General features: G+C 54.3%; 2 protein-coding genes across 14 annotated transcripts in view; both read left to right on the top strand.

Annotated features, from left to right (window-relative positions):
* LMF1 (lipase maturation factor 1) overlaps positions 1–11,055 on the top strand; it is a 146,286-nt gene extending 135,231 nt beyond the window's left edge. For all 4 annotated transcript variants that reach the window (XM_050317903.1, XM_050317901.1, XM_050317904.1 and 1 more), the window contains exons 9-10: positions 3,340–3,452; positions 10,731–11,055. In XM_050317903.1, coding sequence (XP_050173860.1) covers positions 3,340–3,452; positions 10,731–10,905 — 288 coding nt within the window. In that variant the 3' untranslated portion in view covers positions 10,906–11,055. The remainder of the gene's footprint in view (positions 1–3,339; positions 3,453–10,730) is intronic.
* Positions 11,056–11,200: 145 nt separating this feature from the next.
* The window catches only part of LOC126641330 (uncharacterized), a 52,514-nt gene continuing 44,274 nt past the window's right edge, over positions 11,201–19,440 (top strand). For 4 of the 10 annotated variants that reach the window (XM_050317884.1, XM_050317895.1, XM_050317883.1 and 1 more), the window contains exons 1-3: positions 11,201–14,834; positions 16,409–16,472; positions 19,159–19,438. The gene's annotated coding sequence lies outside the window, so the exon portion shown is untranslated. The remainder of the gene's footprint in view (positions 14,835–16,408; positions 16,473–19,158; positions 19,439–19,440) is intronic. The other 6 variants (XM_050317891.1, XM_050317890.1, XM_050317892.1 and 3 more) reach the window with 5 other exon arrangements.

Below are 19,440 nucleotides of genomic sequence, written 5' to 3'. Positions count from 1 at the left end.
AGGTTGGACGGGGCTTGGAGCAACCTGGGCTAGTGGAAGGTGTCTCTGCCCGTGGCAAGGGGTGGGACTGGATGAGCTTTAAGGTCCCTTCCAACCCAAACCATTCTAGGATTCTGTGTGGTTATTTGAGAGAATGAGAAATGGTGTGACCTGACCTCAGGCCTTCCTTGGTTGAGTCACTGGTGGAGTGGAGTGGCAGCAAACAGCAGTGGCTGCAATAATACGAAATAACAAAGGGGTGAGTTTGTTGTGCCCTGTTTTCTGTGGGACATTGAGAGTGTCCCCTGATAGCCCATGTTCCCTAAACACTGACAGCTGAAGGTGCTTAGCTAAGGAAGGGGAAACAGCAGAGGACAGAGCAGTGTGGATATCGAGTGCAGATATCCAGGGTGGTGGAATTCCCGCCTCACGTCCCGCGGCCGGGACACAAAAAACGCGGGAAATGTGACCCTCCCCTGCCCCTGTGTCAGCCACCAGCTCCGATGTGAGACCGTGCAGGGCTCCCAACCCCGGGAAATAATAACCCCGGGCTCCTGTGCCAAGTTTCCAGCTGTTCCCACATGTGCATCTCGGCGTTCCCTCCTCCCGAGCGCCCGTGCCAGCACCGAGATTCAATAAACCACCACACTAATCCACAGTCCTTTTTCATTAAATGACCAATTAAAGCCAGAGGAAAAGGGCTCCTATTATTATTATTTCAGTTGGGAACATGTTCCCCGTAGTGCTGGGGGGGTTTTATGTGTGTTTTTTGGGATGATAACGGTCCCTCTGCTCTGTTATCTGCACAGTTTGGTTGCTACCGTGGCTCCTTGGCCCGGCTCCTCGCTGTTCCTGACTTAGCACTGATTTGGTTTTAGGTTCTGTAAAGTTATTAAATACTCCTGTACACAAGTTAATGTGTTCAAGGTGAGAACACTGCTGGCAAAGTGGCTGAGTGGAGAGGGCAGGTTGGAGAGACATCTCAGTGTTGCTCAGGAGGTGCAGGTGCCACGTGTGGGTGAGAAAAGGAGCAAATCCCTGTCCCAGAGCAGCATTTGGGGCAAGACTGGCACAGAAAGATGGGGGGAAATGTTAACTGAGTTGATGGGGTTTTTCCATGTTTAGGTGCCTTAATTGTTTTCTGTGGTAAAACAGAAAGAAAATCCTCAAAAAATAAAAGGACTGTGGCATTTCCCTCCTCTGGGGGTGGCTGGTCCCCCACTTACCCAGGCTGTGTGGGTCCCTGGGTCCCCAACAGTCCCAGCCTGGGTTCAGCACTGGCCCTGCATGTCCTGGCAGGAGCTGCAGTCCTGGGAGCCATCTCTGTGCAGGGTCAGTCCCTCTGCTTCTCTCTGTGCTTGGTGAAGACCCAAACCCTAAAGATGACCCCAAAACATGCCTGCCCACCTTAAAACAACACATGCATCTATCCTGGATTTTTTGTTATTATTACTAATCCACCAGGTGGTTCAGGCTCTGTTTTGCAGACTCAGAGCTGGCACTGTCAGCAAGTCCCCCCATCCTGACCATGCACACCCTGTTCAGGTCTGAGGCTCTGGATCCACAGAGGAGCCATCACCTTCCCACCTCGGGGTGTGATGCTTCCCTGGATGCAGCCCAGATCTGCTGGACTCCTTTTTTCCCCTCCCTTTGCCACCATCTCATTTTGCAAAGTAATGAGTTAACCGGTGGGATCCTCGATCCTGGATCCTGGATCCTGCTGGACTCCAAACCCTGGGCAGGGGCAGGATCCAAACCCTGGGCAGTGGGGGATCCAAACCCTGGGCAGGGGCAGGATCCAAACCCTGGGCAGTGGGGGATCCAAACCCTGGGCAGGGGGTGGGGCTGTGCCGGGTGGAAATTTCTCACCGCAGACTTAATGCTGGGGCCAGACGTGTTGTAAATTTTACAAGAAAAACACTTTACGAACCAGAAGTCCAACTCTCGTGTGCAGGGAGCTGCTAATTAACAGTTTGGAGGCCACGGGAGCCAGGGAGCCGATCCCGCCCTCCCAGAGCCTCCAGGTTCTGAATCAGCCTTGGAAGGTGTGGGGACCTCCATCAAACTTTAGCTGGGACAGCCTGGTGATTCCTGTTTCTGTTCTCCTGTTCCTTCCCAACTTGCACACAGGAACCCCCCAAATCTCCCAAACTCTCCCAGAAACAGCGCTTCAAATCGTGCAGAGCACTGGAAAACAGGATGTGCAGGGAGGCAGGGGGTGCTGAAGATCTGACTCGTGATCTTTGATCTCTGCAGTCTCACACCTCTGGGGAGCTGCACACCCGTGGATTCCCCACGCTGCAGGTCCCAGAGCGTCCCCCACACTCCCAAATCCCAGCCTGAGCCGAGCAGGGCAGAAACCCCTGGAGGCAGAGCTGCCCTGGATGGGCAGATTTTCCATCTCCTTTCTCTCCCGTTTCCCGTAGCAACGGAAACAACAAACTCTGCCGATCGGAGGGGTTGGCAGAGTGGCTTTGCCTCGATGTTGTGTGTCACTCACAGCCCTGCAGGTACAGCTCCCGGGTTTCGCTTTCCCACAGTGTCCCCTACTGCTGGGAGTCCAGATTCCAGTCAGGAACACGCTGGAAAAGGAGGGGGAAAAAAAAAAGAAATCTGAGTGAAGGACAAGGTGCAGAAAGTCACAGAAAGAAGGAGAAACGTTTTTTATGGAGCCTCAGCAAGAATCCCTGGGAAGAGCAGGAATGCATGGGTTCCTGGGGGGAGGTAAATCATAGGATCAGAGAATATCTGGAGTTGGAAAGGATCCAGAAGGATCATGGAGTCCCAGCTCCCTGCTTCTCTCAGGGAGAGAGTCAAGCTCTGCCACTGCAGCCTGGGCTGCCCATCCCAGAGCTGCTCCCTGTCAGTGGCTCCAGGGGGGAGGAATGTAAAGAGGATGCATCACATGGAAGGAATAAAGAGGAGACAGGAGCTGGCAATAGAGAAACCACTTTGTTCTGTTTTCCCTTGGATAACACAACAGGGGAAAACAACCTGGTTTAAAGTGATGGATGGATTGTCCTTCCAGATGTGCCATTACTGTTCCCCTGGGGAGTTTGCTGCTAAAATAAATTCTTTAAGTTGACTATTTGAGAGCAGAATGGGCAAGAACACTCCAAGTATGGCAGAGATGAACTCAGTGGAGCTCTCCCTGCTCCCCACAGGTGCCAGAGTCTCCCTCTGGACCTCGAGGTGTTGGATCCCATGGAATGTTTGCTGAAACAGTGGGAAGTTCATTATTTACCACCCAAATGAGCTGAAATCTCTCCCCAGAGGCCACACAGGAGCCTGTAACACCGGTAACCCTCCAGGACAAGCCCGGCAGGGCCTAACATTTCTATTTCTTCTCTCTCCCCCAAGACCTACGAGCAGAACGAATGGATAATCCACCTGGCTGGGAAGCTGCTGGCCCAGGAGGAGGAGGCCTTGTCCCTGATGGCCACGAACCCCTTTGCAGGCAGAGAACCCCCCCGGTGAGTGTGGAGCTATCCTGGGGGAGCTGGAAGCGGCCGGGCTGCGCGTTGTCCCCGTCCCAGGTGTGCCCAGGGCGGTTTCTGTTCGTGGCTGGGTTTGTGTTTTGTGGAGCCCAGGTGGTCTCAGGTGGGGTGGGTTGGATGAGCACACCAAGGTGCTCCCTGGTGGGGACCCTTTGGATGATCCCATTCCCCAGCAGGTCCGTGGAGGGCCCAGCGTTGCTTCTCTTGGCCAGAGCCGGTGACTTCTGAGGTGGTTTCCTGCCCATCAGCTTTAGAGGGTTTTTGTTTTGTTTTGTTTTGTGAGCTCAGTTCAAAACCCACCGTTCCTGTGGACCTCCTGAGGTGTTTGAGAGACAAAAACAGCCCCGCAGAAATGGTTGTTTTTGTGGACGCTCGCCTTGGAATTGTTTTTGTTTTCAAGGAAGAGACAAAGCAAACACCAGGCAGGGAAAGGCACAGATGAAAACTCCGAGGTTTTTACACAAAGGGAAACATCTCACAAAAGGGTCTGTTTTGTTGCTGAGGTTATTTTTAGCTGAGAAAACATTTTTTGGGGGCATTTTGGATCAACTCAAGTAATATTATGCTCTTGCTAATATTTTCCGTTTGAGGCTCTTGGGATGCACTGCAAACAGGGATGGAGGTCCAGAGCACTGTGTGGAATGAACTTCCCCTGGAACCCCACTCATGTTTTTCCCTCGGGATCCCAGGTGTGGGTCATATTTTGGGTTTTGGAGAGCCAAATCCAAGCATATGGGTGGGCCCTGAGCAACCTGGTCTAGTGGAAGGTGTCCATGCCCATGGCAGGGGGTGGAACTGGATGATTTGAAGATCCCTTCCAACCCAAACCATTCCAGGATTCTCTGATCCTCTGATCCAGATTTTTACCTGAGTTGAGGGCAAGGGTTGTGAGCACAGGTGGGTGCTCACACCTGGGATGGTGGTAAAATGCATATAGAAATAAATAAAATATTCCTTTTTTTGGTTTTAAGCAGCCCCTTGTTGCACATCAAAGCTCCTGGAGGGGCTGACGAGCCCCTGCAGCCACAGCAGAGCCCTGGGCACATCCCCATGGGAGAGCCACGGTCTGCACCATCCAACCTGGGTGTAAGAAGGTTAGATTGGATTTTAGGGAAGAATTCCTTCATGGAAAGGGCTGTCCAGCCCTGGCACAGCTGCCCAGGGCAGGGGTGGAGTCCCCAGTCCTGGAGGGGTTTAAAAGCCGTGTGGATGTGGCACTTGGGGACATGGGTTAGTGGTGAGCTGGGCAGTGCTGGGGGAACAGTTGGACTGGATGGTCTTAAAGGGTTTTTCCCAACCTAACTGATCCCATATCCTTGGCAGGACACCTACTTTTTCAGTCAAGACCCCTTAGCAATCTTCCCCTGCGAGCAGCACCCTCAGCGCTGACAGCAACGATCACGTTTCCGTTATAATTTCATTTCAGCTGTGAACAAAAAACCTTAAATCCGACCCTTAGCAGTAACACCTGGAAAGAAAAGACAGTTCCATGTGGCTGTAGCTCCAGTGGCTTCCAGAGGCCATCCCTGTGCCCTCACCCAGGATCCAGAGCCCACCTGTGGCTGCTGCCAGCCTTCATTCCCACCCTGGCCCTGCTCCCTGCAGTAGCTGGGTGGAAAAAAACCCCTAATTTTCCTACCATATTCCCCCCCCTTCCCTCCACTCTAAAGGGAATTTTGAGACTTAATTATTTTCATTCCCTGCTAGACTAAATAATTAGGGGAAGGGACTGTTTTCCATAAGAACCTTACGCTCCATCCTCCACGGAGTTTGTTCTGTTAATGGAAACTCTACACCTTAAATAGCCAAGGGACTTTCAGAATGAGTTAATGCCTTCGAAATGAAATTTCGGAGACCAAAGTTTGGAGGTTTCTTTACAACTCAAGAAATTATAGTATTTTTTCAAGTGTGATAAACTTAAAATGAGAAACAGGTGACTGATTAAAAATGAGGGTATTGTTGAGCCCAGCCTGGCTGAGCGTGAAGCTGGACTTGAATCCTGGGGATGTTTGGGGAATGTGGATTTACAAAATATTCTGGTGCAGCGGATAGTTCATAAAACACCAGCCCTCATAAATCTGAACAGGAGGGCTTTGGCTGAGAAATTAATAAGTGTTTAACACACCATCATGGAAACAGGCTGCAACAATAAAAGAAAACAAAAATCAGGTTTTGCCTACAGAAGGGGGGGGAAAAAAAAACCAACAGGTTTTTGGGTTTGACCTGAAGTGTTCGGTGTCTCTGATATTAAATCATGTTCACTTTAGGACTTTTATTCCAATTATAGTAGCACTTTGTTGAAAAAGCCCCAACATGTGTGTGAAGCCCTGGATTTGTAGTGGTGGTGTTAGTGAGGGAGGTGGTGCTTCCCTCTGGATGCAGGAACGCGGGAAGAACGTGGCATTTGGGGTTCTTTTTTTTAATTATTTGATTGCCCATCTGTTTTCCAGTTGTGCCAGAGTTACAGGACTTTATACCTGGGGCACATGGGCCTGGATTGCCAGGCTGTGGAAGTCACTGTGGACCCTGGCAGAAGGTGTGGAGGTGCTTTTCCATGGGATCTGTGGAGAATATCCCAAGCCATGGGAAGGGCTTGGTCATATTTGGACATTGTAGAAGCCAGTGTGGGGTTTGGACCCCCCCCCAGAAAGGGTTAAAGGGAATTCTAGAGCTGTTGGGAGCAGGCAGGGAGTGGGATTTCCTGGAAAATCTGGGTGCAAGCTCTCTCCCAGAATGTTTTTGGAGGAGACAGGAGTGGTGCTCATGGGCGCCTGGGAGGTGACAGGATATTCCTCTGAGGTGAAAAAGTATAAATGCTCTTGCCAGACCTTGCAGGAGCCTCGGGGTCAGTGGCACTGCAAAACAACCCATAAAACTGCCCTTACCCTGCAGACTCAGGCCCTGCTGAATTTATGATCCCTCCCCCTGCCAGGGCAAGAGCGGGCAGGAGAGCGATGATGGAGGCTCTGCTGCCGTGATGGATTTGTGCTTTCCACCTCCACCACTTGCTCCCTGATTTACAGCAGAGTGGGAAACCCTGAGATAAAAGAAAAACAATCAAAAAAAAAAAAAAAAAAAAAAAAAAACCAAAAAAACCCCCCCCAAACCCCAAAGACACCCCGTGTTTTGGTTTCTTTCCCGCTCCCTCCCAGCCCGCCTTGCCCTGTCAGGCCATTAATTCCACCAGAAAGCACCGGCTCGGGTGTTTTCCCTGGAACCCCTCAGCTGTTGCAGGGAGACAGCTGCACCCTCTGGAACTAATTACAGCTGTCTGGGAGATTTACCCTCCGTCCCAACAGCTCCAATATTGCTGCTAATTTTTAACACGTCCAGTTGGGCGCTGTCAGAAGGGGCTGATGTACGAGCGAGGCTCGGCTGGGCTGTGGCGCAGCTGCTGCCGGGCACCTGCGGGGCTGGAGGGCTGGGGGCACAACACCAGCCTCGGTATTTTTAGCCCTTCTGCCCCCTCCCCGAGGCCGTGGCCTTGCCCAGTCAGGGTGGGGGTGGAGGGTGGGTGCTTGCCCAGAGGGGTGGTGGCAATGTGGGTCCTCCTGGGCGCTGGGTGATCCTCTGCTTTCCATCAGCTCCATCACTCTCCTCACGCCTCTGCTGGGCTCAGGAGTTGCCCAAGGGGCCTTTGGGTCCCTTGTCCTTATTGTCATAGCACAGAGGGTTTGCCTTCTCCTTGGAATGCCATCCAGTCCCACCCCTTGCCATGGGCAGGGACATCTCCCACTAGACCAGGTTGCTCCAACCTGGCCTTGGACACTGCCAGGGATGGGGCAGCCACAGCTTCTCTGGGCAACCTGTGCCAGGGCCTCCCCATTCTCACAGGGAAGGATTTCTTCCCAAAATCCCATCTAATCCCACCTTCCTTCAGTTTAAAACCATATTCAAATGGTTGCTGGTGCCCGTTGCTTCCCAAGGAGCCAGGAGCTGTGTTTGCTCAGTAAATCCTGGGAAACTGCTTGCAGCCAGGTTAATCCCTCCTGACCTGTCTGCCTCCCCTGACCCACGAGTCCTGCTCATCCTCCTCCATGTACGAGTGACCACCTGGGGCCTCAGACTCCTTGTGATGCAGGTGAGGTCCCACAGCTCCTCCGTGGCCTTCTTGAAGATGTTCCCGTTCCTCCAGAGCAGGAAGCGAGGTTCCTGCAGGTTCAGTCTCCAAGGCTTGTGGATCTCTTCCAGCAGCTGGAAGGTCTTTGTGTGAGCCCCAGAGTTGCACAGAACACCAGCACCTGCTGCTCAGGTGACCTGCTGTGATTTCCTGGTCTGCACAAGTGTCTCACCTCGGTTACAACCTGTCCTGGGCTCCAGGTGAGGCTTGTACCCCCTAAAATGATGGACTCTGGGGCGTTAACGCTTTCCCTGTGAGTGCAGGAGGGTGTTCACTCCCTGAATCCCAGGAGGAGGGAGCGGGAGCAGTGAGGCAGGGCTGGAGGAGCTGGGAAATCCCGTAATTTCGGGATTGAGGCACCCAGGTAGGTTATAAATGCTGGGAGAGCTTGTAAACTCTGTGAGCCCTGAAATGAGGGGCTCCAGTGAGTATTAAACTCGGCAGCTTTTACATCATGAGCCCTGCAAGGAAATATTCCTATGGGTTCCAGGTTTTCTGCCTGTCTCCCACAACCCCAACCCCAGGAAGGACAGAGAGGATGGATAGCTCAGGGTGTGGATGCTGCTGCTGTGTTTGGATTCCCAGATGAATGTTGGTGTCCAGAGGCATTCCCTCTGCAGTTTTTCCTGCTGCAGCCACGGGGAAGGCTCTTTGGTCCCTCTGTTATCACAATGGAAAGCTCCAAGTCTTGTGTCCCAGAGAGGCTGGGGGTGCAGGAAAGCGCTGTGGGCTGTACAGCTCATCCCTGGGCGGGTGGTTCAGCTCCTGGAAGAGCTCATCTCCATGGAGCTTACAAATTCCTCAGCCCACAGAGCTGTGCAGTTCTGTCTCCATGGATCCTTATCCCGAGGTGGGCTGTGCATCCCAGTACTCCCGGTGGAGCAGACTGGGGGAAGCCTAGAGGTGGGGAGGGGGCACTGGGGGGACTCTCAGATGGATTTGGGCTCTGAGCAGAGCTTTGGTTGGATAGAGAGGCAGAGTTTGTGGCACAGAAATGCCTCCTCAGTGGGCCGTGGTCGCTTTGATGCTCGCACGGTTCTGGTTTTACACGCGGGGCCTTTGATGGCAAACGCTGTCAATGGGCTGGGAACAGATGGGAGAAATCATCCCAAATCAGATGAGAGATGTGAGTTAATCTGGGCAGGCAGGGCCATTTGGAAGGATGAGGAAATTTTCATTCCAGAGGGGCTGTGGGACAGTCCTTGAGGTTGGGGAGAAGGTGCCTGTGGCTGAGCAGAGACATCTCCTGACGTCTGGGTCTGCCCCAGAGCTCAGATAAGGCAACTGTGCTCTGCATCCCTCGAAAATGGGAGTTTTGCCACGTGCTGTGGGGGCACATGGAGGTGGGTCCAGCCTGGGAGATGCTCTGCAGTCACTTACTGAAGGCAAAACCCCAAAGCTTGGTGACAGTGGGGGAAGCAGGAGAGGGACTGGCATAAAATCAGCCTCTGGAGCTCTTCTGGGAGATGGAACTGGATTTGGGTTTGGAATTCAAGAAAGCAATCAAGCAGCACAGCTTGGGAATCTCTGACTGTCCCAGAGAGGAGCCTTGGGGTGCCTGGACCTGGGGGATGTGGCTGCTCAGTAGCACTCTAATTATTAACAGGAAACTTTGTGCTCCTGCAAAGGAAGTCCTGTGGGAGTAACATTTCAGCCCAGTTTGGCTTTTCCCAGCCTCAGAAAAGAGAGATGTAGGAATGGCCCTGGCTGTAAAGGAGCCTGCAGCTGTGGGGCAGCATTTTGGGGGGTGAGATGCAGGTTTGTGCACCTCAAACCTGAGCCAGGGCTGTGGCATTGCCCCCTGTTCCCATTTACCTTCCTTCCTCCTCAGAGGAGGGGGAAACATGGAGATTGTAGAATCATAAAATCCTGGAGTGGTTTGGGTTGACAGGGACCTTAAAGCTGATTTCTATCCACCCCCTGCCATGGGCAGGGACACCTTCCACTATCCCAGGTTGCTCCAAGCCAGGTCCAACCTGGCCTTGGGCACTTCCAGGGGTGGGGCAGCCACAGCTTCTGTGGCAAACGTGATGGGTGTGATGAACACAGAATGCCAGAGTCCTTCATGTTGGGATGGGCTGGCAGCAAACCTTGACTGGGCACAGCTTCGTGCGTGCCCTGCACTCTGCCCCGCTCCCCTGGGCGTTCCGGAGGCGAGCGCTGATGGCAAATCCATCAGAGTTGTCCCTGATTATTTTAGCGGCGGGAAGGAACTCTCCGAGGCGCCGCCCCGGGATCCCGCAGCTGCGGTAGCGCCGTGCCCCGCTCAGTAGCGGGGTTTGTATTTTAGTAGTGGAGCAAAGCAGGTCTAAATGAGCACTGACACGACTTTGACATTTTTATTTGGTGGGGTGTTTTATGGACTCGCCCCGCGACGGCGGCGACGCGCTCGGGGGCCGGGGAGCAGTGGGGTGTTACTGGGGCCTTGTCAGCACCCCCACATCAAGGGGGACCCAACCCCCCGACCTGCAGCGTGGGCAGCTCCCGGAGTGTTGCCCGACACCGCTGAATGCTGCTTTCTGCACCGCCTTCAAACCCGCTCCGCTGGCGGCTCCCGGAGCGGCCGCACCACGGACACGCTCGGAGCCGCCCGATAAACCAGCCGGGCCAGAGGGGTGGTGGGGGAGCTGGGGTGGCAGTCAGACCCTCTGCCTAAAATATCCCAGGCAGAAATACTCCAGAGTTGCCTCAGGAAAGAAAAAACTATATTATTCCTGCTTTTGTAATTATTCTTCTTTTCATCTTGGCCGTGCAGAGCTGTGTGGGGAGTGCGCGGGGTGGGGGTGTTGAAGCTCCTCTGCCTCTGGCACCATTCCTGTTTTGATGCCAGCATTCCTAAATGGCATCAAGAGGAGCCCAGGGAGCCCCACACTGTCTTGCTGCAGCAGGGATGGCTGTGTTGGTGCTGCCAGCTGTGGGCATCCTGAGGATGGATGCATGCATGGATGGATGGATGGATGGATGGATGGATGGAGCACCAGGATGCAGAGCCAGCCAGGCTGGACACCCTCAGGCTGATTTCTCCATCCAGCTATGGAAAGGCTCAAAAATTCCGATCCCAGGGGAACAAAAGTGGGATCTGAGGGCTTTGTGCCTGCTCCCAACCCCTGAGCTCCTGTGCTTTGTTCCTGCAGGTGGATCCGTGGGGAGCACTTCAAGTACAAGTTCAGCCGGCCCGGGGGGAAGCACGCCAGCGAGGGCAAGTGGTGGATTCGGAAGAGGATCGGGCCCTACTTCCCCCCTGTCAACCTGCAGGGCCTGAAGAAGTTCTATGAAGACAGGAATTGGCCATTCCCCGTGAGGGACTGATGGAGGAGGACAGGGGGTCACAAGGGACCAGCTGGGGAGAGGGGAGGAGGCAGCTCCCCTTCCAAACTTGTCTTGCCTCTCTGTATTTTCTATCCACATCCCTGTTTACACATCTGTTATGGAAGATTCCCAGCCAACCTGTCCACATGCTGTTCTGATCTGGTTTTTCTCATCTCAAAATCTGGCTGATTTCTTTTGCCAGGCTCTTGGAAATCATCAGAATTTGGGAAAGAGGTGAACAAATACCATGACAGGTTTTGGACAAGGTGTTGGGGTTGCTTTGACCACTGCATTGTGTGATGGCTGTAGAGAGGCAGGGGGAGATTTTGGGGAGGTTTCCTGACTCAGCAAGTGTTGCTTCCCTGGGGATGGGCATCAGGCAGGGCTATCAGGTCCTGCTGCTCAGAGAGCTCATGTGGAGGTGAGTTGGCCTGGCACAGGGCACTGCTCCTCCATCCATCCCATCCCATCCCATCCCATCCCATCCCAATCCCATCCCATCCCCACGTGCACCACCAGCACTAAGACATCAAAGTTTCTTTATTCCCAACCCGCTGTCCCCACACTGCCCTCGCTGTCACTGGGGAGGGTTTGGTCACCCCCTTCTCACTGCAGGTTCATGACCCTGTGTCTTGCCTGCCTGGCATGGTCCAGCTGTCCCACAGTTCATCCCTGGGGCAGCATGGAAGGCCAGGCTGGGTAATGCCCCCAGGCTGGAGAAAACACCCTGGGGCCTCACCCTGAGTTTCTGGTTGCGTTCGGGTCTCCCCTCTTCTCTTTTTGGGCCTGAAATCACCCCAAATTGTCCCAGCACGTGGGTTTTGCTGGGTGAGCCCAAATCTGTGATGGGAGCAAGAACAGGATCATGGACACCTCTGAAACAGCATCTGGCCAGGCAGTTTGTGCCACCTGATGGCCTTTCAGCCTGTCCTGCTGCACGAGGTTCTTTTGCAAGATCAAAGCAACACACAAGCCCCTGTTCTGGGCCGCCTGCAGAAACCACAGGTTCACTGAAAAACCCCACAGAGCTCCGTGCTGGAGCGGCTGTGTGGGCTCTGTGACTCACCCCGAGGACAAGCACAGCCCTGTGTGGCTGCTCCATCCCTGCCCCATCGCTGCCAGAGCAGCCGGAGCCAGCGGGTCTGCGCCGGCCCCTGCGGCGTCAAACGGCTCCTGTGTTCCCCAGGCTGCAACTCCTGTTTGCTTAAACCTGGGATTTATAACTGAGGGGGTTTGTCAGCATTCCCAGGGCTGAGATCTGCCTGGCTGGGGGACCTGCTGGAGGTCGTGCCAGAGGTGTTTGCTCCAGGAGGAGCTGAGCGTCCCACGGGCACAATCCAGCACCGCCAGCACCACGGCCAAGAGGGAGAGGGGCAGGGACGAGCCCAGAAAGGGGCTTTCCAGGCTTTTCCCTCCCGAGTTTTTGCAGTGACATTCACCTCTTCCCCTCCAGGAAGGAATTCCAGTGGGCAGGAAGCTGCAGTGAAGGATTTCACCCTCCCAGGACCAATCCCAGCCCGTGGAAGGAGAAGGGTGTTGCTGTGTGCCAGGCTGGGAGTGGGTCGGGGCCGGGGCACAGCCACCCTGCCCTGGGCCACCAGCCTGAAGGGACCAGTGGCCACCACAGCAGACAGGGGTGGTGGCCACATCTCTGCCTCCATGCCCGGGGCTCAACCGGCTGAGCCCGTCCCCTCCCACTGCCAAAACCAGCTGAATGTGGTTTCAAAAGGAAAACAGGTCTAAACTGGGAAAAGTGAACCAGGAGGTGACCCTGGCACCGGCACAGGGCACTGTGGGCTGTGGGTGTGGGCACAGAAGTGCCATTTTCCACATTTCTTCCCACCTTTTTGCCCACATGGACCAAATGGGCAGCACCCAGAGCGTGTTCCTGGAGAGGGATTAGAGCAAACAGCTCTTGAACAACCAGCAGGAGCTTCAAGAGAGGTTGTTTTTCCTAAAGGTGTTAAAAAGGAATAAAAGGAGGAGCCCTGGGAGGGCAACTCAACCCTGGGGCAGCCCCTGCTGCCATCCTGGTGTGCCAGCTCCCATGGGAACGGGGTGACAGCTGGGAAATAAGGTGAGTCCTGGGGCTTGTGGCATTTCTTTGGGTTTGAGGGAGAATCTGCTGTCATGTCCCAGTGTTTGATCCCTGTCCTGGTGACCCAGAGCTGTGAGTGGACAGTTCTTTCTCTTCTCCAGTGCATGCAAGGGCACATTTCCACAGGGCTCCCTCTTGTTTGGGGTTGATTTTCCTTCCAGGCTGCTCCCATGGATCCAGCTCAGGATGGATGGAGGGAGCAGGAGGACCCTCATGTTCCTGCAGAGCTGGGAGGGTGAGAGGTCCTGTGGGACCAGTGATGGGGCTCTGAGGGGTCCTGGGAGGTGCTGAAGGGGTTGGGAGGGTCCAAGGTCGTGTGGAATCCTGGAAGGTTCTAGAGGGAGCTGGGAGGGTTGGACAGCCCCGCTCCTGGCCACGGGAAAAAGCCCCTTTTAGGATCCCTCCATGGTGGCACCCCTACCTCTGCCAGGGGGTCTCTGCCTTGGGATCCTCCAGGCAGATCTGGGGGGTTTATGGGATTTAGGGAAGTGACTCTGCCCCTCAGCTGTGCTGCCTGTGCCCCATCCTGGCCATCCTTCAGCTCTAATGGGAACAAACTGGGCAGCTCTAACATCTCCGTGGCAGCCTCAGGGGTGAGGGAGCCCCCCTGGATGGGTGATGGGTGATGGGTGATGGGTGACAGACACCCCCTGGACATCCCTCACGGGCTGGACACCGGCAACAAACAGTGCTGGCCCCTTCCCTCCCCAGTTTAATTAATTTCTTTTGCTTCCCAACCTCTGGGTCAGGGATAATGGATCCCAGACTGGCATTCCCATTCCTGTTTGCTGCTTGTTAAGCTTCTTCCCCCCCCCTCCCCCCCTTTTTTTTTAAAAAATTTTTTTTTATTTGAATCAAAACTCCCCTCTCTGCTCCTGGAAGATAATACCCATTCAAAGGCAGAGGGAAGGTGCAGGCAGGGGATTAAATTGGAAACGTTTCCCTGGGACAGCATTTTTTAAAAGAAAAGAAACAATTCTTCGGAAGGGGTTGGGGGGGGAGGGAGTGTGAGGAAATCGGAACCACATTGTGTTATCTGTTGACTGGAAGGTTCTGTGGAGAGGTTTTTTACTCCCTGAGCTGTGCATTGGAAGGAAAAGGCAGTGGCATTCCCGAGGCAGGGCTGTAAATCCAGGGGAAGGATAACTCTGGATGGGGCTGCTCCCGCGTCTCCGGTGTCTTTGGAGAGGGGATGGGGACACAGGGACACCCTCCAGGAGGATCAGAGCCTTGACAACATCTCCACCAGCTCTGGGGTGCAGGGTTTGGGTCCATCAGTCAAAACCAGGATGGGCTGAATCCTCTGGGACAATGTTCTTGTCTTGGCTGTGTTTCCCTGGCTCATCCCCTGACCCGGAGCCTGATCCCATCCCACTCCCTCCTGCTGGTCCAAGGAGGTGCCAGGGCTGAGAGGTGGCTGGGCTGCTCACCCCACATCCACCCTGGGCAGCTCAGGCTCCACCATTCCTGGGAGCATCTCGGGACGTTCTTGGATCAGATCAGACCTGGTTTATTTTTTATTTTCATTTCCTAGATGGAAGTTAATGACCCCTGGGGTATTCCAAGTGTATATATATATATACTTAGTAAAAGTGAGGTATAAGAGACTTTTTTTCCTTCTTTTCAAGATTACAGGCTTTTGGAAGCTCGAGACCCCCTTGCAAGTCCAGCTGGGTTTGTGTTTCCACACGTTCCCCCCGGCTGGGAGGGGTTGGATCCCACAACTCATCCTGGCTGCTCTTCCCCCCCAGAAAAGGGAGCCTCCTCAGGCTTTTTTTCTGAATCCCACATATAAATGTCTCTTCCTGTTGTTGCTGCTGGGGATCAGAAAGTGAGTGTGTATGGACAGATGGGTTTTAGCTCATCCCTGGCCCACAGGGAATGGGTAAATGATCTGCACTCGTGTAACTGGGGAAGCCCCAGCAGTGGGGTTTGGAGGGAGCTGGAGGGGATGATGCCCTCGTTAATGGGGTGAGGGGGGAGAGGCTGGATGGGGCCATCCAGGGATTCCCAGAGGGTCTGGATTCTTTGGTCACCTTATTACCTGTCCCAAACTCTGAGTTTTCCCTCAAACTTCCTTGAACATCAAGTGGAAGGACTTACAAGGTGTTACCTTGAAACAGCTGCCCACCTCCAGGAAAGGTGTCTTCTGGTGGTGAGGTGGAAACCTGTCCTGTGTATTAATGTGCCACGGGTTTAATCTCCCACAGGAGCTGAAGATTCAGCTGGGAAATCCTTAATGATGGATTTCTGTTCGGGAGTTTGGTTTTCCCGTTGGGGAAAACCCCTGCCATGGGCAGGGACACTTTCCAAGCCCCGTCCAACCTGGCCTTGGACACTGCCAGGGATGGGGCAGCCACAGCTTCTCTGGGCAGCCTGTGCCAGGGCCTCCAGGCCCCCTTTGCAGCCATTCCTCTGGCTAAAGGCATGGATTTGGTTTGTGTTTTGGGAATGTGCCCCCCTGAGTGAGGAGCTCTTGGAGAACACAAACCTGTGCCTGTGCCAGGTCCTGGTGCAGGAATCACCAGGCATTACCCACAGTGCACCAACCCAGAGATTTCCTTCTCCCTGCATCATTTCTGCACTGGAGTTACTTGTTTTAAAGTAGCCAAACTCCAGCCTGGGAGTTCCCTTAGGCAATCCCTGTAGCCATGTGCATTCCCTGCTCCCAGCTGCTTGGAGAAGCTGGCTTTACTTTAACACATATTAAAGGAAAAAGCTTTTTTTTTCCTTCCCAGTAGATTAAGTTTGGCCAAACAATTCAGTGTGAACTGCTGGGCACGAGGCACAAACCTGTAGGCTAAATTATCCAGCTGCTACAAGTTTAGACCAGCATGGGATGAATTTCAGGATCCTATATTAGTTTCCATTTAATCTGATTATTCTGGGCTGGAGGGTCTTCAGGTTATTGTCAGTCAAAAGAATCTTTAAAAGCTTCCATTCGCACTCAACTTTTCCCATTCAAAGTCTATTTTCATTATGGATCAATTTTAATGAAAAAATGCTTCTCCCAACTCCCTGCTTTTTTTTTTCCCCTCCAGTTGGGGTAAAAATTGAAGCCACAATGGGGTCTTGCCACTCAAAATCCTATTTTCCTGTTTTGCTGAGAGTGTTGGCTGGGCTGGAGGAGCTTGGGCAGACAGTGAGGGGGCAGATAATTCAGGAAGGCTCCTTCTGAACTCCAGAGGTGCTGCCTGGTACCCAGCCCCTTCCTCACTGGGAAAACACTGAAGAGGCTTGAATCCTGGGGGGATTCCTGGCTCCAAAGTCTTAGAATCATAGAACAGAGTCACAGAATCATAGAATCTTGGAGGCTGATGTCCATCCTGCCTCACCCCAGGGATGTGGAGGGGAAGAAAACTGAGAAACATCTAGAAATAATGTCCATCTTCTTTATTTATGCAGGATTTTCCACGGGATGTGCCGGCCTGGACCTTCTGGAGCCCCAGGTGCCATCAGTGCTGCTCTGGTAAGTGATGCCACTGAGGGTCAGGGGAGGGTCAGGGTGGACATCAGGAGGAATTTCTTCACTGAAAGGGCTGTCAGGGCTTGGCAGGGGCTGCCCAGGGAGGTTTGGAGTCCCCACCCCTGGAGGAGCCCAAGGAAGGCCTGGCCATGGCACTCAGAGCTCTGGGCTGGGGGACAAGGTGGGGATGGGGCACAGGGTGGAATTGATGGTCCTGGAGGGCTTTTCCAACCTCAGTGATTCTGAGATCCTGGGGATGTGGCCCATGCCAGCCTGGCCTGCAGGGACATCCATGTCCTGGTAACTGGTCACTGCCTAAAATCTTCAGTTTGCTCAGGAGCTGCTGGCAGGTGAGGAGGAGGAGGCTGAGCTGGGGGATCATCCCCGTGCCCCGGCCGTGCTACCAGACACCACGTGAGCCCCACCCCATGGCATCAGGGGCTCCCATCCTGCCCTGCCCCCTTATTTGGGTTTAGATTCAAGATTAGGGAGAAATTCCTCCCTGGGAGGGTGGGGAGACCCTGGCACAGGTTGCCCAGAGAAGCTGTGGCTGCCCCAGCCCTGGGAGTGTCCAAGGCCAGGGCTAGTGGGAGGTGTCCCTGCCCATGGCAGGGGGATGGAATGAGATGATCTTTAATGTCCCTTCCAACCCAAACCGTGCTGGAATTCCATGAATCCCCCAGCAAGCTGGTGGCCAGGACAAACCCCCCGGCCCCGTTTCTCCACAGTCAGTGGGATTTGGCTTCCTCTGCAGTAGCAGCTCGGGATAAGATTGCACAGGGCTGAGCTTTTCCCGGTGCGTGCCGGGTGCTGGGACAACCCCACTACAATCACAGCACCTGCAAGCGGTTAGTTACAATAATAAATAAGTGATAGATTATCAAATAAAGCCTCGGCTTCGCATGAGGTCATCCCTGCACCACGGCCTGGGTCTCCCAGGGTTTCCAGGCAGCTTTCCTGCCGCTCCTGGGCTAAATACCTCTTGTATCAGTCAATAAAAAACTTGTCGAGATTAAAGAATCAATTAGGAATTAGCCAAAGGGGCCAAAGCGTAACCCAAACATGCTGATAAAATCCAGTAGGTGATTATGGGAACGGTTCTTATTTCATTTCACTTTGGAAAGGAATAATTGCTCGTTATGGAGCATGGAACGACCCGAGCTGGGTATTTTTCCAGCTTTACAGGGAAGGAAATTCTGGTGGTGGGATGACAAGTGTGGAGACATGCCACGGTTTAGGGCTGAATGGGCATTTTTTGGTCCCTGATTTGAGGAGCATCGTCCACTGGTTGGACTTGATGATCTCGGAGGCCTTTTCAAGGCCAGGTTGGACGGGGCTTGGAGCCACCGACTCCAGTGGAGCAGGGGGGTGTAACCCTGGGTGCTGCCCCAGGGCTGGTACATTTAATTGGCTCGTTAATCCCTGTCTCACGGACCAAATTCCAGGGCCAGCTGCTGCCCTGGAGAGGGGTCTAAGTTGGAAGGTGGGATCTCAAGGCTCCAGGTTTTAGATCCAGTTTTGCTCTCCTTAAAGTGTGGAAAGAGGCAAATCCCTTGTGTATAAATTAACTATAATTATTAGGTAAAATTTATCATAAGTAATTCATTATTAATAATTAATAATAATGGAAATCCTGAGATACTAAGGCAGGTAAAATGGACTTTAGTAACAAAAGGCCAGTCCCCCATGCTCGGTGCATGTTGTTCTCTCTCTTTGCCACTGGAGTTGGACACGGAGGCCAAGAACTGACACCAGCCAGGTCAGAGATGACAAGGATGAGAAGCTGGGTGTTTCCCTGTCTGCAGGAAGGCCCATCCATCACCTCCTTTGGGAATGAGACAACCCCTGCCCCGAGCCCACTGCGCCGATCCCCGCGCTCTCCTCACCGAGGAGACGCCGAGGCCGGATCCACGCTGGTCCCAGGGCAAGCTTGAGCCGCCCCAGCATCCCTCCCGTCCCGCCATCCCTCCCGCTGCTCGTTTGCTGTCATTAATTGGTTTTTCCGTGCCAGCTGCGGCGGTGCCCGCCGTGTGCAGCTGTGGCTCGCGGAGCTGCCCATCTGCGCCCGCCCGGAGCGGCCCCGCAGCTGCGGCGCCTGGTACCGGCACCCCCGGCCCGCGGCATTCATCGCCAGCAGCACAGGCGAGGAAGCTTGGCAGGGGAAAAGGAGGATGGGGAGCCACAGGAGGCAGGGCTCCAAACTCCCCTGCGGCAGCGGGGTGGGATCCGCAGGCTCCGGGCGTGCTCCCTGCGGCCGGTGGAGAAGGGCAGGAGGTGCCCCTGGGGTCCCGTGGGGATGGGGCGGTGCCGAGGGGACTCCTCGGAGCAGGAGGAATGAGCCGGGCTCCAGGGCCAGCTCTGACCCCAGGGCTGGGGAGGTGACAAGGACATCCCTTCCCAGGGAGAGTGGGGAGAGGGGGAGTGAGTGTTTAAATCAGCAATGGGCTACATTGGGGGGTGAAGGAGGGGGATTTCTTGGTGCCCTCGATGATCCCTGTGGGTCCCTTCCAACTCAGAGTATTCCATGATTCTATAATTCCATGATCTGGGCTAAAGGCAAATGGCAGGAGAGACCAAACTCTGTGAGTTGAGCCCTTTGGGTGCTTTGGGGTGCCCAACTCCACTGACCCTGGTTACATTCAATCCTGCCCAGGGCTCTGACCCCCTTTCCCCCTCGTCTCTCCTGCAGCAGCTGAAGGTCCCCACCACTGTCACCACAGCAGCACGGAACGGCCTTGGAGTGAGGACACGGATGGGCTGAGGTTCCCGGGATGGGGAGCTCAGGTTTGTCACCCCAGCCTGCCCCACCTCCCGCCTCTGGCTCTGGCAGAGGCACCAGCAGACAGCCAGCAGTGACACCACGGCAGGCACTGACGTTGCCTCGGGTCCCTGGGCACGGATGCCACCGCCAGAGCCATCACAGGACACAGCTTTGCCCCTGCAAGGTTGGACCTTCCCAGCAGAGAGAGGT

Source organism: Myiozetetes cayanensis, unplaced genomic scaffold, assembly GCF_022539395.1.
Source record: "Myiozetetes cayanensis isolate MyiCay16 unplaced genomic scaffold, myiCay2020 scf20-37, whole genome shotgun sequence".
In the NCBI taxonomy this organism is placed as follows: domain Eukaryota; kingdom Metazoa; phylum Chordata; class Aves; order Passeriformes; family Tyrannidae; genus Myiozetetes; species Myiozetetes cayanensis.
Note: the sequence above shows the minus strand (reverse complement) of the source record. Positions and strands in the feature narration are given on the sequence as shown.